Source organism: Candoia aspera, chromosome 1, assembly GCF_035149785.1.
Source record: "Candoia aspera isolate rCanAsp1 chromosome 1, rCanAsp1.hap2, whole genome shotgun sequence".
Lineage (NCBI taxonomy): Eukaryota > Metazoa > Chordata > Lepidosauria > Squamata > Boidae > Candoia > Candoia aspera.
This window is the reverse complement of record NC_086153.1, coordinates 182196066-182223984: the sequence shown is the minus strand read 5'-3', so window position 1 is coordinate 182223984 and position 27919 is coordinate 182196066. Positions and strand designations below refer to the sequence as shown.

At 39.2% G+C, this 27919-nt stretch overlaps 1 protein-coding gene across 3 annotated transcripts in view; it reads left to right on the top strand.

Moving 5' to 3' along the window:
- Window positions 1-921: 921 nt before the first annotated feature.
- MYO1B (myosin IB) overlaps window positions 922-27919 on the top strand; it is a 139229-nt gene continuing 112231 nt past the window's right edge. For all 3 annotated transcript variants that reach the window (XM_063318054.1, XM_063318053.1, XM_063318052.1), the window contains exons 1-2: window positions 922-1108; window positions 23036-23179. In XM_063318054.1, the coding sequence (XP_063174124.1) occupies window positions 23045-23179 (135 nt within the window). In that variant the 5' untranslated portion in view covers window positions 922-1108; window positions 23036-23044. The remainder of the gene's footprint in view (window positions 1109-23035; window positions 23180-27919) is intronic.

Below are 27919 nucleotides of genomic sequence, written 5' to 3'. Positions count from 1 at the left end.
GCAGACTTTTGCTCTGATCCAGCATTGCTCTTCTTAAATTCTCAAGGCACATTATATACAGAAATGAGAATCGTAGTATCTTTCTCTTACTATTTAATCACAACAGAGTTCTTTGAGAGAGCCAGTTTGGTGTAGATTGTGAATTTTAGTCCTGCCTAAAGCCACCTGGGTGACCTTGGGCCAGTCATTCTCTCTCAGCAGGCAATGGCACACCACTTCCAAAAAAACTTGCCAAGAAAACTGCAGGGACTAGTCTAGGCAGTTGCTAACTCGAAGGTACACACACAACAGTTATTTACACTATTATGCAGTTACTTCAATACAGTACTATGCCAGTATTCCTTCCAGAGGAACCTAGACAGTTTAAAAGATAATAGGAACAATCTTAATTAAAACTATCACAATAAACCTAAATATTTAAATACGGTCAATTAAAAAAAAAAAAAGAGGTCCATTAAACATAAAAGCGATATTCTACTCCCATTTAGAATTAAGCCCCACTGAATTGAGAACGCAGCCTTTCCTAGCCTGATGCCCTAAATGTTGGACCTCCTCACCCCTGATCCCCAGACAAGTGGCCTTGCAAGGCTACGCTACGAAGGGGCATGAAGGGCGGACTGGGTACTTCCGGAACTCAACCATCTGCCCGTCCACCTTGTTGAATGCGTTGCTCGCGCCTCGCCTCGCCGCATCAAAACTTTCGCGCGCAGAAAGGTAGCGGCTACTCGAGGGCGCCGCTAGGGGACGCTCGCCTCCCCTTCGCGCGATCCTCGCCTGCCGCAGCGGAGGTGTGGGGTAAAGGCGGTGGCGTCGCAGCCCCGCCCCGAACCGGGCGACTCCCTGCCGCGAGGTCACTGCCCCGCCCCCTGCTTCTGTGAGGCGGGGCGGGGCGTGGCCGTCCTTGTAGCAGGCTGAGCTGCTCGAGCGCGGACTGCTTTTCGGAGGAAAAAGCCGGACGAGCTCCAGCCTGAGCGGGAGCGTCCTTGCGCTACAGAGGGCGAGAGCGCTGGCTGGAGTTGGGCAGCCCCAGGAGGTGCCCCGCTTTTTCCCGCTTGGGGGGCCGGGAGGCGCATCTGGACGGAGGCGGGGACTGCCTAGAAAGAGAAAGGTGCGGAGAGGCGCCGTCCCGCTTGGGCTCCTTGTCCTCAGCGGAGTTGCTTTTGTGGTGGGCGGTCCCGCGGTTACCCCATCCAGCTTTTCTTGGCTCTCTTGCCTTCAGGTGCTCCGATTGCAGGGCTGCCTGCGGCTTGCTTTGCTGGCTGCTGAAAGAGGTGCTGGGGAGGGGGGCTGTGAGAGCGGGCACTGCGGATGGTGATGGACAGAGAGGGGCTTTGGGGTGGGAACTGGGGGATTTCGGGAAGCCAGTGGCCAGAGAGCTGAGATTTGGCTCCAGAAGTGGGGGGGGGGGGAGGAGCAGGGACGGTGTCCTCGGAGGCTTCTGGGTTAAAAGTCTTGCTAAGAGGCAGCGCTGGCAAAGGAGGCTGAAAGCTGCATTGATTTAGGCAGGGACGTTTGGAATAACGAGGGGGTCGACTTTGCAGAAGCCGGGAAAAAGGGGTTGTCCTGGAACTTGGAGGGGAGGAAGAGGACTGGCGCATGGACGACAATTAAGCTGGTTACAGACAGGAAGCAGGAGATGGAGCGACATAAAAATATGCGGGGCTGAAGAACGGGGTTCAGGAATTCAGGATGGGATCAGGACAGAGAATGGGAATAAACAATTGGAGGGGAAAGGAGAGAGAGGGGCTGAGCATATTAGATGATAGGGAAGAGGTGGGTGGTTGGGAAGTTGGAAGAGCAGGTAAGATCTGAAGGGACAATTTAGGGTGCAAAACTGCCCAGAGTCCCTCTTTTGCGGGGGAGATGGACAGTGGTAAAATTTGATTGATAGATAAACAGATAAATAAATAAATAAAGATTTCTTGAGTGTTTAAATGAGGCTGGTGAAGAAACATGTAGCAAGGGTATACACTTTTGTGTAAGAAAGGTTGAAAGCTGTTTGATTTTTTCCAGGGAAAGTTGGATTTGGATTAGTTCTCTGGTGTCCTTCCTCTCTTGCCTGCCTGGTCTTTGTTTAGTCTCAAGGACTCTGTATGTTAGTGTGTGTATGTGTTTCTGTCCTTTTGTGTGTGCACGGTGCATGCAGAGGGATTGAAACCAGATTCTAGGATTTCAGATTTCAGTCTGTTAAGCCCTGAAGCGACTTAGGGTGTGCATCCAATTTTTGATCTTTAGAGTTGCTTTATTCAGGATATCTGTGCTTTATTGGGGATTTGTTTTGTTTGAAATCCAGAGGTAACAATTTAATTGCAACAAGTTCTCTGCTTAGTGGCTGAGCTGCAACATGGCAATTAATAAAGTTGCTGCTGGCGGACTCTGTATTCTGCCTCTGTTTTTAACTGTGATTATCAACTTCTTTGCGAACAGAAACTTCATTCACTAAATAGCTGTTCACAGTGGCTTCTTGAAGCTTTTCCTTGAACAGGGGTGCAGTTGTGACAAAAAGCTTACCTGCTTTTCTACCTATATTTGCTTTCTTAAGGACAGAAGTTGAACTTCTGGAAGAAAGTTCAACCTTCTGTCCTTAAGAAAGCAAATATATTATTTCTTCCTATTGCCGTCTTCACTGTATTCGGATATACAGACACCTCTAAAGCCCAGAATGCTTTTTTACATGGTCCACTGGGAGAGGATCAGTACTATTCATTACCTGAGAAAGGGTTGGTAGCCCAGATGTGAGGGGATGTCTGTGGGAAAAGCAATTGAGGGGTCATTGTTCGTCAGTTGTGTAGTATGTAACACTGTCATAGGATTATTTTTCAAGAGCTCTCTCTCTCTCTTTTCCTTCTATAGAAGAATTTAAAAGATTAAGGCAGGCTTGCAATTAAGTCAGAACTTACTTGCCCATCTGTTAACACATCTCTGTTGTCATTTATTCCATTCTGCCCTCCTATGAGAGAATCAACTACTCTTCATTTTAAGGAGATTTCCCTAAAGACTAGTCTTTGTTATAGGAAGGCTGCCAAATGATTTATAAGCAGTTTGTTTACCAACCATGTCTAATCATGATCTGCAATACCTCCTTTAAATATTTTCTCCTTGGAGCCCTATACGGTATGCCTGTTTTGTTTTTTTTAATTTCATCCAGTTGGCATATTTTTGTCCTCAATAGCTTAGTGGAAATTCATGGATTGAAATCTTCTGCACCAATGTCTCAAGCTCGGAATGCTGCAGACATCTCTGGGAAGTGAATAAGACAATAATAAAACTTTTCAGTTTATTAATATAGGGAGAAGTTGTAGAACAGGGAAAATAAAGTAATCAAGAGAAGGTGTATTTATTTGTCATTGTAAAGGTGATTTGTAGAATGGTCTCCGCTATTCCGTCTCACCACAACTGTAAGGTGGGTTGGGCTGAGAGAGAGTGGCTGTCCAAATGCTAAATCAGTAAGCTGCCCGGTTGAGGGAGAATTTGAACCAGCATCTCCTTGGTCTAAGCCCAGGATCTCAACATCTGTATGGCGGATCTCCACGGCATCTTCTTTGCTTTTTTGGGATAGAGCTCCTACTTTATAGCAGCAATTTGAACAGCAACACTTTTTTTTTGGTGAAAAGTATTTTAGCTGGCTGCAGATCATTGAATACACCTCCTAGGTTTTATAGGTTAAACCAGTACGCTTAGAAGTATGTGCCACTGACTTCAGTAGAGCTTGTTCCTTTGTAGTTGTGCTGAAAATTACAGTTAAACTGATTGTAATAAATGGAATTTTATCCTACTGTCTTTTGTATACTCTGTATGAGAAGCTCCTACACTTCAAACATTTAATACTTCAAAACTGATGACCCAGTGATAATCAAGCTGTAGTATGGTTTAATATGCACTGAGATATTCTTGTAACAAACAGTGTAAAAAAGAAACGTTACTGTCCAGACATTAGTTTTCAAAGATTTTTTGAGGGGTAGGAGGTGGCTGGCCAAGAGTGGGTGGGAGGATGCTATAATGTCATGAATAGGTAGGGCTAAAATTTCCAGATTTTGTTTTAAAAGCATGTTAAGTCTACATTGTGGATTACAAAATATATCTTATTTGCTTTCCCACCAATCTTCATTGATAAATAAATCTTCTGTTTATCAGAACTGTGATATGGGAGAAGGGTTCAAAAGGCTACAAAAATGGGATTGGAAGCTGCAAGTTGCCTACCCTAGTTTTAAAGGAAAATGAGTTGTGAAGTTATGTATGAAATATTTGATTTGTGTTACTTCATTACCTAATGCAAGTTGGGTAATTAGATGCATTTATAAAGAAGAGCTGCCAGAACATGCCAGAACATACTAACATATACAATATACATAAATATGTAGCCATTATATTACTCCATTTTGAGGTAAGCAACTTTATGCAAAGCAGAGAAAAAGAATAAGATACAGTAACTCAGAAGAATTAAGGCATGAAATATCAGATTAGATTGACCCTGACCCTTCTGACCCTTCGTAAAGCTTTGAAGACCTGGATGTGCTCCAGGGCCTGGGAGTCAGGAGGTTAGATGGCCTGTTGAGACGTCTCTGTTAATTGTTTTGTTTGGGCTTATACTTGGTGACCATTGTAGGTTTTTAAAATTTCATGCGTATGTGCGCACACACACACACACAGATTATATAAAATCTGGGAGCTCTCTGTCCAGAAGAGTGCAGTGCTCGGAACAGCAAAGATACTGTGTAGAACCCTTAAACTCCCAGGCCTCTGGTGGAGGACCTGAGGTTGAGGAAGACACACCACCCATAGGGGGGGTGAGAAGGGAATTTTTATAATTGTTCTGACATGTTGTCAGCTGCCTAGAGTCACATTTGCAAGTTGGGCAGCCATATAAATTAAATAAGTAAATAAGCAAGCAAGCTAGCTAAATCTAGTTCATACCAAATAGCTCATTATGCCTATCCATATTTTTTCTATTCCTGCAAACCATTATTGCTTCTGCAATGTTCATACACCAATTCGTACACTGCTTTTTGTTCCTTAAAATTATCACCTTTCTCTTTTTGAAGATCTCATCTATACCATCCAGCCACAATTTTCTCAGTCTTTCTCTTTCTCTTTCACCATTCAATCTGCCTTCATATATTTGCTCTGTGATTTGATTCTCATTCATTCTCACTTTATGATCAGACCACTTCAATATATATTTTTGTACTGGCCAGTCATTGCTTATGTCAGCCTTGCCAGGTAGCCCAGATAGGAAACATGACCAGATCAGATAATTCTACTTCATTAATTAACAGATTCTTGCAAATCTGAAAGTACAATTTTCCTGCTGTCTCTTTTACAGCCTGAGAAATTAAGGAGGATACCTTCTGAGCCTCTTGTTCTCCCCACTATGCAGCTGCGGGCTATGCTGTCTCTTATCTAATCATTCCCTAGGCAGCATCTCTTTGCCATGTCACCCAAGGTCTTTCCCACATACCATTGCAGTTTAATTCAATTAATTAAACTTAATTAAATTTAATTCAGATTAATTCAGTGGCCATTCATTCTTGATCCTATATCTTTATGTTTTATCATGCATACTTCTCAAGTACCCCCCATTTCAATTGCATTCCATTGCATTCAACTTTTATGTTTCTCCTGTCATAAGTCAACTCTCACTTTCATATAACTATTTGGATTCTGAATTAAAAGCACAGCATTATCTGAATACAAAAATATGCATGTTCTCAAATCCCCAAATAACACATTTCTAATATCACACATGTTTGTAAGGTACTTATCCATAAATACATTAAACAACCAAAGGACATTACATATCCTTATTGTACTTCCTGGCTGATGTTGAAGCATTTACTAGGCTTTTATTTTCACCCTTGCTTTATACCCATTATTATGCCACTCTTATCATATTCAGCACAACCTTCAACTCCATGCTTATACAAAGTATTCTGCAATTGAAGCCATTCACTTTATCAGATGCTTTCTCTAAATCAACAATCATATAGTATACTTACTTTCTCACATTCATCCATTTCTCACTTACCTGCTAAACAGCAAAAATCTGGTCTATATATTCCCTACCCAGCAGAAAGCCTCTTTGCACTTTCCAAAGTTTGCTCATTGTCACTTTTCATAATCTTTCAGTCAGAATTTTGCCTGACACTTTCCCAGGCTCAACTGACAAACTATTCCCTCTTAGCTTTCTGCATTCAGTTCTGCTACTTTTGTATAGGAGAATAATAGCACCATTCTTCCAATGACCAGGCAAAGGTATAGTCTTAAACAAGTTGCACAACCACACTGTAAACAAAACACATCCATGTTTTAACATTTCTCCAATTACACTGTCTATACTTGCATTCTTTCCATTTCCAACATTCTCATAGGATTTATGATTTTTTTTTCCGCAAACATTTATATATCCATTTCAATTCTAATCTTTGACTTGTCATGATCGTTCCTATACAAATCCCTGATGGACTCCTTCCCAGTATTCTCTCACTTCAGTTTTACCTAAACAATTTCACCCCTTTTGTTTTTAATTTCATTCACTCAGCTTTAAGCACATTCTTACTCCTGTTTACCCACTTCCGACACTGTTTTCTATACACCAGAATCACTCTGTAGTTTCTTTGCTTCTTTGAATCTTAACCTTTGGTTGCCTGCTTTATCTACATTCTTTGCAATTATCCTTTTATATGCAATATATAAAAAGATAGTTGCAAAGAGTGATCCTTGTCAAACATTTCTTATTGGTCACTCCAATCACAGTATCATGGGAAGGATGGAAAGATCTTGATGTGTAAATACATTCTGCAAACTATATGTTTTATAACTGATTGCCTTAACAACTGATTTATTTTATAGGAAAGAGCAGTTAATATTCTATGCTTTGGTTTTAGCCTCAGCTCCTCCAGATTAACTTTGTGATGTGATTTTACTCTAAATATTATGGATTAGCTTTTGTTCTGGGATAGTGGCTCTTATTATGTCATATGAAAAACTATCTCCTGAAACAACATCTGCAACGAGGAAGGTATTGTGTCCTCTTCATAGTATCAAAGGCTTGGAATGAGACCTTTAGGTTATCAAGTCCAACACTTTGTTCAGCGCTGGAATCTAAATTTAAGCATTACTGTTCAGCCTTCCCCTAAAACATCCAAGAAAGAGAACCATCTGTCTTGGTAATTGGATCACGCTACTGACTCTGATTTGTGGTTGACTACTATTCCAAGTTCTTTTTCATTAGCCAGGTATCCTGCATTTGACTTTTGCTCCTAAGTTAAAAACTTTGCATTTGTCTTGGTAAAATTTCATTCTGTTGCTTTCAGCCTATTTCTGTGGCCTAATATGTTTGTTTTGAATTTTATTTCTGTTTTCTAATATATTCGCTGTTCCATTCAGTTTTGTGTCATCTGCAATTTTCATCTGCAAAAAGTCATTCCTTCATCCTCTTTCTTCAAACTGTTAGTAAAATATTAAAGAAGATCCAGATTACATTTTGACTTTTAAAAGCATATTGTAAAAACTCTTGCAAAATGGACAGGAATAGCTGTCATGTAAGTTTTTTTTCCTGGACATATGAGGACACTTCTAAATAAAGCACTGGGCTGCAATCTCCTTCCCTTTTTATGGGGCCCATTTGGCCCCAAGGGCATTTTTTAAAAATAAAGGTGAAGCTGGAATTTCATTTTGCAGTACCACATTCCCCCCCTCCCATCTCTTTTAAAACAATGACCCTGTCATTTACTTGAGTATTCCTAAGCATTCACATGAGTATTTCACCATAGATGTTAACTTTAATTCCTTATTCTGCGAGTATTTCTGTCATGGGCCACTATAATGTTCCATGTTTTTTGCTTTCATAATTACAATCGGGATGAAATAATTTTTCAGGAAAGGTGGGATCCTGGAAACCATGATTTCTACTAGATGGCTTTCAAGTTTATTTCTAGCTTTACAATTTTAGAGACATTGCCCCAGCAAAGTGTTTAGTTACAGTGAATTTAAGAAAAGTGCACAGTCAATCAATTTTATGTTTCAAGTAATTGTTTTTGTACATGCTATTTGATCCTATTGTCTGAGAAGTTAAATTGGTCTCTTATTGTGTGCTGTGTCTAAGATAGTTACAATTTTATTATGACACAAGTGCATCTTCTATGCAGACTGTCTTTATATCCAATTTCTCCATTATTGCTTAAAGTTCATCCTTGTGTTTTAGGTTTTAACAAAAGAGACAAATGGAGGGATATTAGAAGTTACTAAAATTGCCATATTAATTATAAAAATGGCAGTGCTGCTTTCTCTCATCTGATTTAGCTAATGCTTTTGCTTTGGACACCTTGTGGGGAAAAAGCACTTAAATATTTTGATGGAATATTTCGGACATTCTTTTAATCCCTCTTCAAGTGTTCATTTGAGTTTTTGGAGGGCTTCAAACTAGGTAGAGGACAGAGCTGTACCTCCAGCCCTGTTCACTATTCTGCCTGCCTGCCTGCATACAGCTTGGATATATTAAACTCTGTGTACTCACACAGAGTTAGATATATGTACATTCCTCTATAATCTGATCTAAATATACTCCTCCATATAATCTGAGCAAAGTACTGGATTGTATGGAGAACCATACTTCCATTCAAGGCAAGGTGAGTATCTTCTCTGTCAGACCATTCAGCTCAACAGGTGGAGGTTGGGGAGAGAAAGGAGAACATCATTCTTTACCCAGACTGAAGACCTTCAGATTTTCAGATGAAAGCTGAAGCAAACTAATCCAAAACACTTTTTTCCAGTCCAGATAGAAATACCCCACTTCTCCTTTTGGGACTAAGAGAAGTGAATTGGAAGACCTGAAGCGCCAAGTTAGGGACAAATCGCCATGGAAAAAAATCTATCCATGTGGTTTCCAGGAGCTGACACTGACTTGATGGCACATAATCAGGGATGTGCAGCACTTTGAGTTTGATTTTAAAAAGCTGCTTTGGGTTTCACACTTAGCTTCTCTCTGCATCTCTTAAAAAAAAAAAAAAGGCAGCTGTTCTTAGAGTTGCAAACAGATGCTTTGTACATGCCCCTGCGAGTTCCAGTGCCCCTTTTGGGAATCAGATCTGAAGCACTACACAGCCCTAGGACTAAGTTGCTCTTAGCAATTAAGGGTTCCTCATTTTTCATCTTGCACACAGTGCAGCTGTTCACATAAAAATAATGGGAGGTGGGATATTCTGTCCTTCTGAATCTCCTAACTGGACTGGCCATTTTGCTACAATCATGGCAAGTTTTATGCACTACAGAATTTAGGAGTCACTTTTGCATGTTCTCTTAAACAGTTTTAAAAGTCGCTTATGGTAATTGTATAGAAATACCAGTTGCAGGAGTAGGAATAACAATGACGGAGACAACGTAGTTACTGACCTGGGACTTATGACTTAGACTAGATAATTCAGTTATGAGCTTCAGATAGCAGAAGCAAGTGGTAGCTAGTTACCTATATATAAGACCAATATGATCTTACACCTTTGTTTGCTAATCAACACATGCAAAATTGCTATAGGGATGTGTGGAGCTTTTAAGCCTGCAATTTGAAAGTCATTGACCAAGTCCTAGCTGTCATTCCGATACCTGGAAGAAAAGTGAGATAAGAAATAGCACTGTGATCTTATATTGTCAATTTATCATGCTGAAGTTTTATTTCATTTCTACCCACTCTCCTTATGAATATTTCCTTTGAATACTTATTCTTGGCCTGGTGATAGTATGACAGTTGAGTGTCAACCATTTGACTCCTATGCCATGTGGGGTTGACTCATTAGTTCAGACATCTTGTGTTAGCAGCAGATATTTGAATTTATTCCATTTTCAAACATTTGAGGAACTGCTAAAATTGAAATGCCATCCATGAAATATGTAGAACTGAATAGGAAAGAATGCTTTTGAGTCACAAGTAGAATATTAAATAAGTGGGGTACAAGATGCTACATTTCCATTGGCCACTGAGCGTTAGTTGTGTCTTTGTGCAGATTGACTAATGCCTAATTTCTGGTGAGATTTTAACTGAACTTCCCAACTACCTCAATTTTCCATTCTCAGATATTGGTCTTCAGGCACTGTTGCAGTCAGTGCTTTGTATCTTGCTATTAATAAAGGAGTGAGCAACTTCTTATAAAGCCTTATTATTATGGGAAATCTTAGATCTGGATGCTCAATCTGAACATTTTATTGTGTGACAAAAGGCCAACCTGACTTTTATCACTACTCTCCTGTCTGCCCTCTTAGTGTTGCTTTTCCTAGAGATGATCATCTCTTGTGATAACTTGTGGAATAGTTTTTGTAGCTTAAATAGGAATACCAGAAACCAGAAATCATGAGAATCTAGAATTGACCATTCAGGTATCAATTTGTAGCAAATGCTTTTCTTCTTTTGGAAGTGGACCAGCTCATTTACATAGATGAGATTCATTACGTAGTTACTGCTTCTTTTAAAATTTATTTTTTTAAAAAATTAAAATTCTGGCTAGAACAGCTTTTCCCAAATCATGGGTCCGTATGCTTATAATCTAAAAGGTTCCTTGCTTACTGATGATGGGGGAAATTGTATTTAAAAAAAAATGTGGGGAATTTTCTTTAGGAAAAGGTGCTTCTCTCTGTCTTTGATTAAAGGAGTCAAAGCCTAACCAAATTAGTATAGTTGTCCTGTTTTCTTGGTGTGGATGAAGGAACAAACAGGCTTAAAAAGAAAGCATTATGAACTGGCAATAAATGAAACTTGAAGGAGTGAAAGAAGGATTTAAATTAAATGACAGAGGTACTATTTCAGCACCACTTCTATATTTGACTGGTATGTGAGACAGGCCTAAACTGCATCACCTAAGATTTACTGGCCCTTCATCTTAATGGGGAACAGCCATTTGTGGGGTTGGCTAGCGCCCTAGGACGATCTTTTATACTCACTGACTTAAACACAACTTTTAGCCATCTGGATTTTATTATATTTTATATTTTTATTGTCTATTTATTATTGTATTTATATTGACATTGAATTTTAAATTTTGTTTCTGTAAACTGCCCAGAGTCCCTCCTTTGGGGGGGAGATGGGTGGTAATAAAATTCGACAAATAAAGAAACATTGCTGAACATACCATTTCAACAATTCTTCACCAAATGTTTCCTGCTCCATTTTTATGTTTTCTTGCTGCTTACCAACCCGCACATCTTGGGGTTGCAACAGCAACCAGGACTGTGAATGCAGTCATGTGACATTGTGCTTTATGACCTCATCGCTTAGCGATGGAAATTCTGGTCCCAATTGTGATCGTAAGTTGAAGGCTACCTATATGTGGCAGGAACTGAAGCCAGTTCCAGGCTTTTGATGAATGTATCTGCATGATAAATGTTTTCAGTGTTGTATATAAACCAATGATGTGACTAGCCTTTTTGGAAGTTATTCGTGTTACTTGCAGAAGAGGAGGATCCTGATTCCTGTAGTCTTCTAACTCTCTACAGGGTAATTCTATTTTAATTTTTTAAAAGGGTTTCTACTATCCTAACAGCAAAAAGAGGAATGTAATCCTCCACCAGTCTGTTCACTCATTGCACACAATTCCTGATTGTCTGTGACTAGCCGGTGAGCTGTTTAAATGAGGCTGTTGTCTTTCTTTGGAAACGATTACATTTGCCCCATATACATCTAATGTGAAACAGGAGAAAGAAGGGGTATAGTCAATTATGTGTTTCAGACGACGTGTTCTGACTTGTAGATTGCATTTGTCATAGCTTAATGTCTCTCTATCCTTTCTCCTTTTTAGTATTATCAAGTAATATGAATTGGGCTTCCTTGACTTTTCATCTTATAAACATAGTTCAACTAGTATTGCTTTTGATAGTGCCCTATTGTTTGTTTATTTGGGAAGGCTAGTCAAATACTCATGGAACAGGTATCAGCTGATACTGTATTTTAAATAGTAATTATATGGCTTAATTGTAAATACAAACTATCCCTATGAATTTAGTATATTTTGTGATCATTTGAGTTCAGTTGATCATGAATTAGTGAGATACGAGAAAACAACTTTTAATATGTTATGACTGAATTTTACAAAGCGTGCTGTTAATCTGACCTGGTTTAATTTTGGGATTAGTCAGTGTCTGTTTTCATACATAACCTTACTTTATGGTTACCCAAATCATGGTTTACTTGATTAATCCATGTTTTGGGGTTTGTACAGACATAGGGAGCCTTGTGTGGCGCAGAGCGGTAAGTGGCAGCATTGCAACCGAAACTCTCCCCACGACCCGGGTTCGATCTCAGCGGAAGCTGGATTCTCTCTGGGTAGCCGGCTCAGGTCGACTCAGCCTTCCATCCTTCCAGGGTTGGTAAAATGAGTACCAGCTTGCTGGGGAAGGTGACGGCTGGGGAAGGCAATGGCTCTATAGTCTGCCAAGAAAACGTTGTGAAAGCGGCGTTCCCCCAAAGCGTCAGACATGACTCCGTGCTTGCACAGGGGACCTTTCACCTTTCACACAGACATTGAATCAAAAATAAACCATAAGGCCTTTGTTTACAAATGAATACACTGGGCTAAAATTTTGTTTGTAATTCAGTGTGTCATGCAAACACAGGCAGGATCTGCCAAGGGTTTGTTAACATAATTAAGTGTCTGTGTAATCTCTAATTTTTATACATTTCTGAGTTCTTTTAATAGGCTGTATGAATAGAATAGAATACCATATTACAGCCCCTGACCAGTATAGATAGAATGTATGCAGTAATGTCTGCTGTGTATCAGAACAGACATTTATTTATTATTTTCATCTGAGACAGAGAACTGTCTATGCAAAGAAAAATCTCATACAGACATTGGGTTGTTATCTCAGTATCGAATGTTGTATTATCTTGTAGGAATGAGGTCTGACCTAAGAAATGCTATAACTTATGGGTAAAGATTGGCTGAAATGTCATACTGGTGTACAGCTCATGTCTTCCCCAGTCCATGTCTTACTAGTCACTTTAAATTATGACCCCTAAAATAAGCCATCCTTTATTTATTTAGATTTAGGGGCCGCCTAGCTCAAAGCAGCTATGGGCGGCTCACAATTTAAAACCTAAAATCTAAAGCAAAACAATACACAAAATACAAGATAAAATATGCAATGTAAGATGTATGCAAAAAAACATATGTGAGTGGGAGACCACATCCATCCAATCCTGAGACTTGGGTGAACAGCCACACTTTCAAGGCTTTCCAGAATGCCGTCAGCATGGGAGTCCCACAGATCCCCGGGGTTGTGGTGGTGTCTCATTTAAGAGGGCATATGTACTTCTATTCTGCAACAGGAATGTAAATGCAACCTTTCAAATACAGATCAAAAACTAGATTGTCATTTAGCTTTAATCTTAAAATGGTAACTTAAACTTTGGGGCACCATCTCGCAGTTTTGTAAGAGGAGAGAACTGAGCAGATGAGCTAAAACGTTGCTGTGATTCATTGTGATATTGTTTAAGTGTAGCCATTGTATGGTGGTAGGCTTAAAAAGAATCTATTTATAGAAATTCTCAAATGTTGAGAATTGAAGTTGTACTTTTAATATTTGCAGGCATGTGTATTGTATCTGATGAAAATGGTTTTCACGCTTACTCAGTAGGAGATAAAGCAGGGGGAATGTTTTATCTACATGATTTGTAGCCACTAAAAGGATGAATCTGCTTTAAATTAGCATTCAGAAGATGTTCCTGAACACATTCCTGAATGTTGATGCCTGTGCTTGTATTTTTGTTTTGGTTTGCGTTCTAACAAAAACTCTTCCATTATGATACTGATTTGGCTTAATGGGGCTTAAAGAAAAGCAGTGCATATGCATTGATCTGATACCCAGTTCTCATTTGATGACTGATCAGGTTAGCTTTTCCTCAGCCTCTTAAGGAAACTTCCTTGCACAGCTGTGTTATGCACTGATGTTAAAAGTATGGATGCATTCCCTCAAATCTGTCCTGGTCTTAACATTGCTGGAGAGATGCTGTGGTAGTTCTTGAATTTTTCTAGTCAAATTCAAAGAGACCCAAAAGACCATTGTATTGTGAATGTTAACATAATGTTACATTTTCAATAATATTGAAAAGCACTTTGCCTACAACGTTTTTCTTGCCAGTATATTGAAAAAGGTCAGAACATTCTTCTGTTAAGGGTGAAGCCATCTGGCAATCTGATTTGACTGGACTCATCCACTGACATGAAATGCTTCTTTGGGGAGGGCAAGAGACCTTTTGATCTACCAAAACGTTAAAAGTTCAATCGTCAAAAAAAAATTTTTTATTCATGTCAGAAGCATCAGGATTAAAATAAGGCATACTGTAAAACATAGAATTTAACTATAAGATATAAAAGTTAAAATATATAAAAGTTAAACAGATCTTGCCCAGAAACTGGCAACTTTAATTGTGTTCTGTCATGCCGTCATGAGGTCCTCAAATGAGCATTGATCAGGGCACAGAGGACAGCTGTACATGTGTGTGTTGTCTGCATGTCTCCACAGTCACAAAGGGCAGAGGCCACCGGATAGCCCCATTTGTTCAGAGTATCTCTGGCTCTTGTTATGCTTGTGCGCGGTCTATTCAGTGATTTCCATACTTCCCAGCTTTTGCCGAACCCAGGTGCCAGCTCCTCCGCTGGTTCCATCCAGTGTTGGTTCTTGGTAGCTTTCCATAGGTCCACTCTACTTTTGAATTCATCGAAATCTTCCATCGACCTAAGGAAACTTTTCCTAGATTTCAGTCTCTGAGGAGCTGGTTGTAGGCCATAAAGAGGATGTTGTTTGGATATTGATGATTTAAGCCTCTATTTGCTGCTGCTTCTCTACAAACAGCAGGCGGAGCAATGCCGGCTAGGTGGTAGATCTTATCTAGAGAGGTAGGTTTCAAACATCCGGTAATACTTCTGCTAGTTTCATTCAAAGCAATGTCTACCTTCCCAGCATGTGCTGATTTATACCAGACTGGGCAGGCGTATTTGCCTGCCAAGTAGCAAAGGGCTAATGCTGTTATTTTAAGGACCCTTGGTTTGGCACCCCAAGTAGAGCTCGTTAGTTTTCTGAGAATGTTGTTTCTTCCACTGACCTACAATTTAGTATTGATACAGTGCTGTTTGTATGTTAGGGCCCTGTCTAAAGTAATCCCTAAGTATTTCGGGTTGTAGCAATGCTCCAATAACACTCCTTTCCATGTAATTTGCAGCTTCCTAGCAGCCTGCTTATTGCGAAGATGGAAGGCACATACAGTACCTGAGTTTTTGCTGGGTTTGGCCTTAACTGGTTATCACAATAGTATCGATCCAGCTCTTCCAGGGCTTCAGTTAGGTGTTGTTCTACCTCCTCAAATGTTTTTCCCTGTACAGCCATTGCTCGATCATCAGTGTTATATAGTTGTTAGTGTCTGCAGGAAGCGGCTGATCATTGGTGTTAATATTGAAAAGGGTTGGGGCCAATACACTACCCTGTGGTAAGCCATTCCCTGATTCCTCCACCTACTTTGTCTTCCCTGGGACTCCCTGAAAAACCTACGGTTCTGAAGCAGGTTCCTGATGATGATTGTAAGTTTAAAATCTTTAGCCATATCATATACTTTCTGCTTCAGTCTTCTGAGATTGATGGTATCATATGCAGCCGTAAGATCTATAAATACAATTCCTCTTATGCTGCCTTTTTGAAATCTGTCTTCAGTGTACTGAGTTAAGGATTTGTGCGGTACAGCTTTTTGGGGGATGAAATCCAGCCTGCTGCGATATGAGCAAGCTACAGTGAGGCGATTTTGTATCATTCTTTCAAAGATTTTATAGGTATGGGACAGGAGAGAAATTGGATGGTAGTTCTTAGGATTGTTGGTTTCTTTACCTGGTTTTAGAACTGCTATAACCTTAGCCTTTCGCCAGACACCAGGAATCTTACATTGTTCCAAACAATCATTAAACATTTCTAGTAGCCACTGTCTTGCTTTCTGCTCAAAATGTTCTTTTGCTCAATAAGGATATCATCCAAGCTGGCAGCTTTCTGTGGTCTACACTTCCTTATAGCATCTCTCACCTCTTCCATAGTAAAAGGGGATAATAAGTTAGTTGTTTCATCCTCCTCACTTCTGTTGATTCTAATCTTATATTTTGGAGGCATTTGATCTGAATTACCGTTCTTAAGGAGCTGGCTGGCTATTTGGTCTGCTATCATGTTGGCATAGTCCCTAGAGCAAGTTGGATCATTATTCAGGTGACTCAATGGTCTCCACACTTTGTGGCTACTTATACTCATGTCTAGTTCCTCTGTTAATTTAATCCAGGTTTCTCTCTTAGCTTCAGCTATGGAATTAATTAGTTGCTGGCCTGCATTCACTGTGTCTTCTGCCATAGGATCAACGTCAAAAAGAGCTAGATATTTCTGCAATTTGTCCTTTGTCTCAGCTGTAAGGCCTTGGATATAGTTGGTTTTACAACACTGTGGGATCGATAACCGAGAGCATTTTTTAACGACCTCAAATTTATCGTAGGAGCTCGGTTTAGGCATTAATTGAGTAACAACACTGTCCAATAATCTCTGAAATTTAGGCCAGTTGGCTTTTTTAAAGTTATACCTACGTCTAAAGGGGATACTGTGAGGTCGAACTACAGCAGTAACCTGGCACATAATTGGCCGATGCTGTCAAATGAATACCAAGTCAGAATGAATACCTACTGCAGTGTTAATATAAAAAACATGCACATGGAATTGTAGAGCCCTAGAATTAGAAGGGATCCATAAGGCCATCAAGTGCAACCCCCTCATCGTCGCAGGAATCCAGGTTAAACAGTTCCAGAGAGATGGCCGTATTGCCTACACTTGAACACATCTAACGTTAGGAAGCTTTTTCTAATATTCAGTTGGAATCCGTTATTCTGTGTCCTGCAGTTGAACAACAGGCAACACAAGTTCAGCTTCTGTATGAAATCCTTTGAGGTATTATGTCTAAACATACAACAATTAGTCTCTCTTCATAAGATTTAATTTCTCTGAACTTTTTTCAGTTTCTCTGAATTTTTCTTAAAATATGGTGTCCAGTACTGGTTACATTACTTAAAATGGGGTCTGACCAAAGCAGAATAAAATGGAACTATATTGTAGTGAAACCTCAACTTACTGGAGCACGATGCAATGGATGTCATATGCAACAGACCAAATTTCTGCTGCAGTTTGTATCTTTGGCATCATAACAACCTGAGCATCCATAAGTCTCCTTTTTGTGGCCCTTAAATCCACCATTGACCCAGATTACTGAAAAATAATGGACAGTCTAGGAAATATGTAAACTATAGTGTTAGCTTACATAACCAACCCAAAACCCAGCCTCTCTCATGAATGGAATATGATTCTAAAGCCCTTGTGATCCTCATCCCTTAAAAATGTTAAATATGACTCATACAGAGGCAAGGCAGTCCATCTCTGGAGTACAGTTTTGTAAAATTGTGGTCCTCTGAGCAGAGTGTGTATTGAATATTGGGTTGTCCTTCTCTGCGGCTGGGTTTTAGAAATGTCAGTATGTATTAAATAGTTCCTTTTAAGCCCATAGTAAATAAGGTTATAATGGCCCTTAATACATTCAACCTTTTACTCTTTTAATTATCTTTTGTGGGCAAGAAGAGGCCAATTTAAGACCAGGCCAGTACTTCAGATCTCCTAGAGCTAAAACCCATGAGGGATAACTTCAGTGTAAGAGGCCCTCCGCTACTGGGCTATTTTGGCAGGGACAACTTCTGAAGAATCCTTCTAAGCCTTGCAAAGGACCTAGAACCTTTAACAGTTCAAAGTGAAAGTCTTCATTTGTGCTAACATGCACTTTCACATACTTTGCACAGGGAATGGGTATAACACTGGCTCATCTTAATTGCTGTGGTTCTGACATATTGTGAGGCAGAATTTTATTGAAGAAAAGCAGCATCCAAATAAACATTATATAGTGTTCCCACTACTAGGAAGCATAGTTTGTGAAAATATAAATCCAGGAGAAAAATATGAAACATATATTGTTGGCTTCCATATTCTTTGGATACTTGTGGCTTGCAGTACTAAATCTATTTAGTGTGTCATTAATAGAAACAAACAAGATATATAGCACAAAATATTTTGTCCTGGTCCAGGCAGATGTGTGTTGGGGGAACACATTTTTTTTATTTTACATTTACTAATTGTGGGTTGAATCCGAGTAAATTACTCCTGTTTTACTCCCACTGAGTGCGTGCATGGAACAAAATTATGAATTGATGCCTGTGCTGTGCCATAATTTGTCAATACGGTGTTTTTCTGTGCTGTACATGCTGTATTTTTCATTGCGAAGGACATCTAGGATTCACTAAAAGAATCAGTTATCACATGAGAACTATTGTCTCATCAATGCCCAAAAGTCTGTATCACGCCAAAAAATCTTTTGTGAATGGCCAGCGTCATATTTTGCTAACTTATGGTTGCTTATTGAGGAAGTTTCAGTTGGTTGTGTACACAAGTTGCACTGAGCCACAAACCATGGTTTGCAAACCATGATAGCTGGGTTCACGCAAAATACCAAGCCAAAATCAAACAAAATGTCTTAGTAAAATGTATGAAGGGACGCGGTGGTGCTGCGGGTTAAACCGCTGAGCTGCTGAGCTTGCCGACCGGAAGGTTGGCGGTTCGAATCTGCGTGACGGGGTGAGCTCCCGTTGCTAGTCCCAGTTCCTGCCAACCTAGCAGTTCGAAAACATGCAAATGTGAGTAGATTAATAGGTACCACTTCGGCGGGCAGGTAATGGCATTCTGTGTAGTCATGCCGGCCACATGACCACGGAAGTGTCTACGGACAAACGCTGGCTCTTCGGCTTTGAAACGGAGATGAGCACCGCCCCCTAGAGTCGGACACGACTGGACTTAATGTCAAGGGAAACCTTTACCTTTACTAAAATGTATGAACCTAATTACTCCTGTATTTCACTTCCCTCTAGTTGGCATTTCATTATTCTTTTCCTGCACTACAGTGTGTTTCCATAAATACTAGACCTGTGCAGAGCATTAACTGAAGCACTTTGAAGTGCCCTCAGGATCCCTCCTCAAAACTGTGAACAGTTGTACTCACATTATCCTGATAAAAGTGATTTTAGGGCATGCACATACATGATTATTACTGAACAGAACCAGAGGGATGGCTTCCTTGTTGACTAATTTATACAGGTGTATATCTTATCTCTGTGTCAGGATAATACTCAGGTACCTGATGAAGAATCAATGTATTGTAAATATAAACAGTAATAAATATAGTCTTTAAGGTGCAATAAGACTCTGGTTTTACCCCAGCAAACATGCCTATCTCTCACTGAAAAATTGACACACTTCTGAGATGTGAATATTATAGATTTTGTAAGGGCAGATTTGTGGAGAGTTCTTTAGAAGTGTAAAATAAGATTCAGATTATGTTTTAAGATTGAATATTTCTGCAAATTATATGTAGTCTAACAATTTGTTGATTTTTCTGAAGCTGAATTGGAGGAACAGCTAAAAATACGGCTAGGTCAGCATCATGGAGAAAATAATGCTTTCTCAGAGGTTCTGTTTGGAAATATGGTTAATTTTTTACTTTTTGATTATACAACAAAATGTTAGCAGTCATGTAGGGGCCACCAGGAGCACAGAATGCTACACGTTTAGCTGCTGTCTGCTGAAAATGTGTATCTGGTACACTAAGCTTCTGACTCTCAGAGAACATACTTGTTTCCTTGAAGTTTTGGTGCTTGACCTGGAATAGCTGGGATGGGTGAAGAGGTATGTAAAGAGGGCCTTCTGAGCCTTGATAGCTGCATTCACTGGTGGCTCTCCAGACTCACTTTCAGCTCAGTACCCTGCAAGCTTTGCCCACTGCTTTGTGCTGTGTGGGATTGATGCTGACACTGGATTGAAGCTCAGTGAAATTGTTACAAGGCAAACCAAGAAGAGAAAAGGGGAAGGTGGCCAAAAGAAAGGAAAAAGAAATATGGGATCTACTGTTCACTTGTATTTAGCCTGGAATGTGAATTAGTTCACGTATTTGCAATTGGCCTTCCTTCTTTTGTCTACCTCCCCCCCCCCACTCGGAGTTGCCTCTTAATTCTTCCCCTCTCCCATTCCGTAGTCCCCTTTCCATTTTCTCTCTGTGGAGTCATTTTACAGTTCTTTGCAGTTCTGTCCCCACCCTCAATACCATTTTCTTTGGAATTGCCTGGTTGTTTCTTGCGTGCTTTCCTCTTGCACTGCACAGCACCTGCTCTGGCTCAGATCTCAGTGGGTCTGTGCCAAGTGCCCATGTGTGGTTTTACCACGACAATAGAAAAGCACCAACAGGATGATACTGGTCCTTCAGGAAAGGGCAGGCAGCAGTAGAAAGGCAACTTGCGTGCTCGTGCCGGTCACCAGTGAGGGTCCAGTGGAAGATGACCATTGATCTACACCTTTATTTTACCTTTGTAGCTCAGTCGCCTTGTAACTCCCTCCCCAGAGCTGCAGTGTCCTGGGAGAGAAACTAGAACTGCTCCTGTGGAGGGCTTTTCTCTCAAAACATTTATTTTTTTGTCCTGGCCTCGCAGTGAACCATCTCTGTGTGTGCAAGCCAGATGTGTGCATCTCCAAAGCTGGATTGTTGTCATAATTTGCACCATTCTGCCTGGACAGGGAGCAAGTTCAGATGGGGCTGCAGCTTTGAAGGCCTACAGCATGTGCAGGTTTCACAGATTGTATGTGTGTAACTGTAACAACTGGCAAAGGGTGTAGCAAGCCCGTTGGGACTTTTGAGATATGACAAACCTGTGGTTCTAGCCATCTATCGAAATCAACCACTGACCACAGCATTTTGTTTGTTTATTTTTATTTGTGGGGTGGGGTCATTGAAATTCATTGTTTTAGGAGGAATCAAGGTACAGGAAGTAACCCCTGCCATATGTTTTTCTGTCCAGCCAAAGGGTTATGAGTAAAGGAAACCCATTAGAGATGTTTGGGAAGGATACCATTACAGTATTATGCATCACACAGGGAAAATAACAAGTAGAAAGCAATTTATCCGCTTGCTTATAATTCTAAAGCCTGAGTCATTCAATCTTAATGAATCTGAGATTTAGGACAAAGAAATAATTCTTTATACACGGGCCAATTAAACTACAGAACTTGTTGACACAAAATAGGTTGATGGCATCTAGGTGAATCACTCTGAAGGTAAGTTAGAGAAATTTAAGAGGGAAGTACAGGAATGTGCAAAACATTCCATCTCAGGAGAATCCATGTTTGAGTTACAGGGGCAGCAACAAGGTGGCAAAGATAGAAAGCTGCCCAGGTTCTTCAAGGCATTGCCTGCTGCCACAATGAGTGTGACCACATGTGTTTCAGGCACTTTTCCTGCTTTGGATCTCAGTAGTGCCCACTTCTGTAGAGGCAGTATGTCAGTATACCTGTTGATGGGAGCAAGAGTGGAGAATTCTGTTGTCCTTAGGTCAGCTTGTGGACATTTAGATAGTATCTGGTTGGCCACAACAGAGAGAACAATGCTTCATTGAGGTAGACTTTTGATCTAACCCACGAGTGCTGTTCTTATCCTCTTATATGCATATTGCCATAGGCAGAGCTCCAGACAGTTTGACTCATAAGCTTGTCTGTTTGTGCTTTAGATATTGTTTGATGCATTTATCTTAGATTTGTAATTGAATAATGTTAGCATAAGAAAGGAAGCTACGTTTGGCTAAAGCTACTCTCCAAATTCTTTAACAATGATACGTTTAGGTAGGTAGATTGTGATTTAGAATGGTAAAACCTGAGGAGCTAAGTATGTAAGCCACAAGTGAATGTACTAGAATTGTATTCCTCAGAAAAATAAGTCTTTTTTTTCAAGTTTAGATGACATACTATTGATTTCTATGAGCAAGATTAACTTAAGTTATGTGGTGTTTTCTTTTCCTGAAAAAGTTTAGTTCCTCAGGACAGATTAAATTCATATTTAAAGTTCAACAATATATACTCAAAAGTTGTTTTTACTGTGAGTTAATGTATGCAGTCTTTTCTGAAATTAAGATCCCTTCTTAATTTACCCTTTCTGGGTAAGATTATAGGTTTAGCCAGTACAATAGTACTCCCTAAACACTGAGCACTAATACTGATAGAAGATTGATTTATTCCTTTTTGTGGTTCTTGTTTATCATTCAATAAATATTTTTAATTATTATTAGTGGTACATTATAGCAGGTTTGTAAAACATTAGTTGATCATATTAATCAAATGGCTAGAAACACTTGAAAGGTATGGGTTACAAATGAAGAATGTAGCCAGATATGGTCAAAGAAAGCGAGGAATGTTTAGGAATTCATTTACAATCCTGGATTGAATTCTTCTAATTATTGCCTTTACTATCTCACTATCTTACTGAATTGTACTTGCAACCATAAAATGAGGGGCCAAAAAAGCACTATGTGCACCAAGACAGAATTTCACAGATAGTTCTGAACTTGCCAGTCAGTGCTTGCGCTATAGGCATATAGTCTTCAAGAAAATAATTGTCATGGGTATAGATCTGCAGTTTATAAGATGCTATGTAGAGTTTGAACTTGTCAGCAAGTTGTATAAATGTTATTCCGTAAATAACATTTGTATAAATGTTATTCCGTTATTTCAGGGGTCCTGACTCAGTTCTTCAAAGCTAGTTGTTGTTAGGCTGACTTTCCTTATGAGACCTACTGCAATTCTTGCAAATAAGAACTTATAGAAGCAAGGAAATCCAAATTTGAATGGTGCTTTGAACTTTCCTAACAGCTTTTTCATAATTTCCATATAGTAAAAGCAGGCAGTGGAAACAGTTGCTTTCTGACCTTGAAAGCTATCCGCTTGAGCGTTTCTGTTCTGTGTATTATTCTTATTCTTATTCCTACTATGAATGATCTTTTTCCAAATGCTTTTTTCCTGTTTTCTTGTGTGCTAGAAATAACCATTGTAGGTCTTCATTCTTCCATTGTGGTAATCTGAATGTTATATTAAATGTTAATCTCCCCCTTTTGCTTTTTTTCTGTAGTAGAGAAAAATGGCAAAAATGGAGGTGAAGACATCTCTTCTTGACAATATGATTGGGGTTGGAGATATGGTGCTTCTGGAGCCCCTTTCTGAGGAAACGTTTATCGGCAATCTCAGACAACGCTTTGATCACAGTGAAATATATGTAAGTATGCTATAAATAATTTCCATATGTTAGTTTCTATGGGAGGCATTTCACACAAAGGCATGGATATAAAATTCTAGATTGATATATGAAACATGATTTTTTTCCCCAGTGAAATACAAAAATCTTGTAAGATTACTAAATGTGAAATATATAATTATATGCATAACAGTGGATTTATTTAACAGCTGTGATAGATTGAGTAATCTAACAATCTAATTTTAAACTGATATAAATTTCCCTTGCTCTGTCTTAGTAAAAGTATTAATAGTGACATATGGCTCGTGAGGTTGTAAAAGAGAATGGGTAAAGCTGAGATTAGGAAACCTAGGGACAGAAGCAAAGGAAGATCCAAGGTGGGAATAATTGCGGGAGAAAAAGGATAGTTTAGGATTCCATTTAAAAGTAAATATCTTTTACTCGTGAAGTTTCATAGTTGACTTTATTATTAAACTTGTATAGGGATAAAAAGATGCTGTTGTTTCTTGAAAGTCTATTGAGCAGTTCTCATCTGGGATTAGCATGTCACGTGAAGCCACAATGTTGTTTGAGAGGTTCTTCTGTTTAGTGCATTGTGTTTCTAAATCATGGTTTTGCTTAGCATATTACGCATGCTCAGCCAATTATGATTTACTGAGCAAATCACATTGTCAGTTCTAGTTCAACATGATTTGTGAATCCAGCATTTCCCCTTTTTCTTTTGAAGTTCTTTGGAACTTCATCTGCTGCCTTAATGCAAACGACAGAATGGCTTCCCTCTCCAGAATGCGCTTAACCCCCTTAAAATAAAAAGCTATTGTTTAGACTTGCCAAAGAGAGGTTGCAGCATAAAATCCTTTTAAATGGTATGCTTTCTTTGGTTAAAAGAAAAATCTCCCATGTCTCAATATTATTATAGTCTTTCTTGGTTTGGGGATAGTGTGCCTCTCTCCACCCTTCACTTCTCTACAATTAACTACCTTCTGTTCTTTCACCCTGGGTTTGGAGTTTATAGCCATCCACTGAAAAGGCATTAACATTAACCCAGATTACATTCTCAAAATTGCTTGTTCTCCTGCTTATAAGAGAATTATGGGAGTTATATGCTATACTTCATTTGGTTTTCAAAACTTCATTCGTGTGGTTGAAAGGATTGCTTACTAATAAAGGAGGATTGTAAAAAACGTTATGCTTCTACAAATATATCAAAGACCTGGGAAGTCAGCAGTATTTTCTAAAACCAAGTTGGCCTTTTGTAATTGCCGAGGTTACTGTTTGTTTTTTACTGTTGACTTGAGATTTACCGTAATGGTGCCATAGGCAAGGCAGATTACTTTGTCAAAACTGATATAACACTAAATTAAAATGCATGTTTGCCCATAGATAAATATGCTCATAACCTATGTTGGTCAGATAAAATGGAATCAAGAAAACAGAAAAAACATTTTGAAGACTTTAATATAATTATTTGGTAATTACTGTTGTGATGTTAAGAGAGCATAAAATGGAATGTATTGACTGTAGTTTTTTTTTTTTTTAATCATATGGCATAGCAGTTCGGTGTTCATGCTGCTTTTTCTTGCTGGGAAATCCTTGTGAGGTCCAGCAGCCAAATGTGTAGACTATTTAGCTGTGACAAGTCATGTTGCCTGGGGTGCACCTTGAGGAGGCTAGTCCTTGCACCGAGTTGGGCTGAGAGAAAGTGACTGGCCCAAGGTCACCCAGCTGGCTTTCTTGCCTAAGGCAGGACTAGAACTCACAGACTTCTGGTTTCTAGCCCAGCACCTTAACCACTAGACCAAACTGGCTGTCTATTGACTGTAGTGTTTTCACCTACCTGTCTTAGGTATACACCTAGCAGGTGGCTTTGATTGTGGTTTGCCAGTGTGTGAAATGGATTTCAGATATGTTGGGATTCCCTTCTATGGACAGATTTGAGTGATACACCTAATGCCTTGCTCAGTTTTTGGTTTTGGAGGAAGGTATTCCAATAGTTTCCACTATTGTTATTTTTATACACATTCTTTCACGAAGATAGGTGCTTGTCAAACTTCCTAGAGCAGTGTTTAGTAAACTATGCAAGACCGTGGATCATCAAACAATATAAATATATATTATACTGTATGTGGAAGATCCATGAATGTTCCTTTAAAGAAGGACAAAAAATATTGAAACAAAACATACTCTTTGTGTTCCCATACAACATTTTACAAACTAATGGGCTCAGAGCTAGCAGTGAGTGATGAGGAAAAAGATCTTGGAGTAATGGTAAACAGTTCAGTCAAGATGTCAGTACAGTGTGCATCTGCTGTAAAAAAAGGGCAACAGCATATAAAGGATAAGAAACTGTACTGAAAATAGGTCAATATCATAAGACCCTTATACATCAGTGGTGCAACTGCATCTGGAATATTCTGTGCATTTCTGGCCACTGCACCTCAAAAAGGCTATAAAAGAGCTAGAGAAGGTTCAGAGGAGGGCAGCTAAGATGATCAAGAGGCTGGAGCAGCTTCCCTATGAGGAACGGTTGCAATATTTGGGGCTGGTTAGTCTAGAAAGGAACAGGATGAGAGAGGACATAATTGAGGCATACAAAATTATGCGTGGTGTGGGTAACATGGACAAGGAGAAGCTATTTTCTTCTTCCCAAAATACTAAAACCAGAGGTCACCCAATGACATTGAATCCTGGAAGAATCAGGACAGAAAAAAGGAAAAAAAAATACACAAAGCTTAATTCAGCTTTGGAATTCACTTTCACAAGATGTGGTGTTGGCTATCAGCTTGGCTGGCTTCAAAAAAGGGTTGGACCAATTCATGGAAGCCATGGGGTTCAGTGTTTATTAGCCTTGATGGGAGTGTGACTGCCTCTGAAGGCCATCTGCTGGGAGACTAGAGGGCTTCCTTGTGCAGTTGGTTGGCTGCTGTGAGAATAGACAGCTGGCCCAGATGGGCCAGGGGTCCCATCCAGCAGGGCACTGCTTGTGTTCTTACGTATGATACATCAGTTATAAATCTTAACAGGATGTATGAGATTATATATGATGGCATATTTCTTCAGTATCTGGAGAAAATCTTATAGGTATAACATTTAGCCTGTTTCAAAATTTGGCCATGGTTGCAAGAGTGTAGAAAATTCTCTTTCACAGAAGTAAGTATGAAGGAAAAGGTAATTAAACATTATATCTCTTTCACTTAAAACCCTTTCCCCCCCCAATTTTTTCTATGTGAATCTCCGATATCTTTCAACGTGTCTTATTTAAAAATAAAGATACTTTTTAGGGTGGTGAAACTGTGAATCCAAACCCCACAAAAAGTATCTTAGGACCAGCTTGTGGAATACCTTCATGTTGTTTGGGGAACACTGGGACAGGAAGATTAGCTATTGTGCTTGTTTTAGCAAAATCACAGGTATGATTTTTGGCATTATTTTAGGAATCATTTGCCTTCCAGAGAGCAGTGAATGTTATTATGATGAAAAGTTTTGTTCAGTACCTTGTTTTTCTTTCCTTAAATTTTCAAACAAGTATTTAAATTCCTATCTTCAACTCTTGAACAGAAAAAGTAAATGACAAAGGAACCAAATGATCTGGTTGTCCTTAAGTATAATGTTAACTCATGTTCTCAGGGTAGGATTGCCAAGATTAAAACAAAATCCTTGATGGTATTTAGACATGTTGTTTGATTGCCAATATAAACATAATAGCTTTTTCAGTGAGGTGCCACACTAAATATTCACTACCTGATTTGTGATTTTTATTTTCTAATTAATCCTATAAATTTAATGGCATTGACTGGAAAGTTGTAAACAAATCCGGGAAAAACCACTGCAACGAAAGCTGCATGGATGCAGTCATCAAGAGCTGAACTCAACTCAAGAGCATCTTTGCAATGTAAATTTTATTATTGCTATCTTCTTTTGTTTCCCTCTTTCACTGAATATATTTCTCTCAACTCCTCCCTGCAGTCCCACGTAAGTTATAGCTCATGAAAATATTGGTAAACACATTTTGTTTAATTGAAAAGGCTTGAAGTTTCAAGTATTGAAACACTCCTTGCTTAGATGGCTTTATCAGGGCCCTATGAATTCATGGCAGTTCTGTTCTGCTTCATGAAAACAGAACTTTACTACATAGAAAATATTCCTTACTACCACTTACTCCAAAGTTTCCTTAAAAAAAAAAAAGATTAGAACAGAAGCCCTCTATGCATGTGTGTAGTGGCTAAGGACCATAATTTTTCAGTGAACACGATTGGTTCTGGCCACTTTTCTTCTATCCATCACCAACTATGTAAACAATCAAACTGCTTTTCAGTCTCATCTGAATGTTAAAATCCAACTTGGGCAAGGAATGGTACATGGGTTAATAAAAGAGAAAGAGACTCTAGTGTTCTTGCAGTTTAAGAGTGTTTCCTTTTCATCACCTCACCTTTCAAGGATTCATAGTGTTTTTAAAGCTGGTAGAGATGTTCTTGTATTTCTGGCACTAAGATGGATTCTGTTGATTGGAAATTCTGAATGTGCATCTCTAAATTGTATTTAATTTTTACAACATCTGTCAGAGCACTTGGCACAAATACTGCATTCACTTACCTGGAATCAAGCCCAACATGAACAGTCGGCCTTACATGATATAATTAATGTTCCAAATCATGAAATGTTTATCCTGGGTTTGATTTTCTTGTTCTTTTCTTTGATTCAGTTAGTCCGCTTTCCCTCCTGCTTTTTAATGGTATAAGGTAGCTGTGTCCAATTCAGATT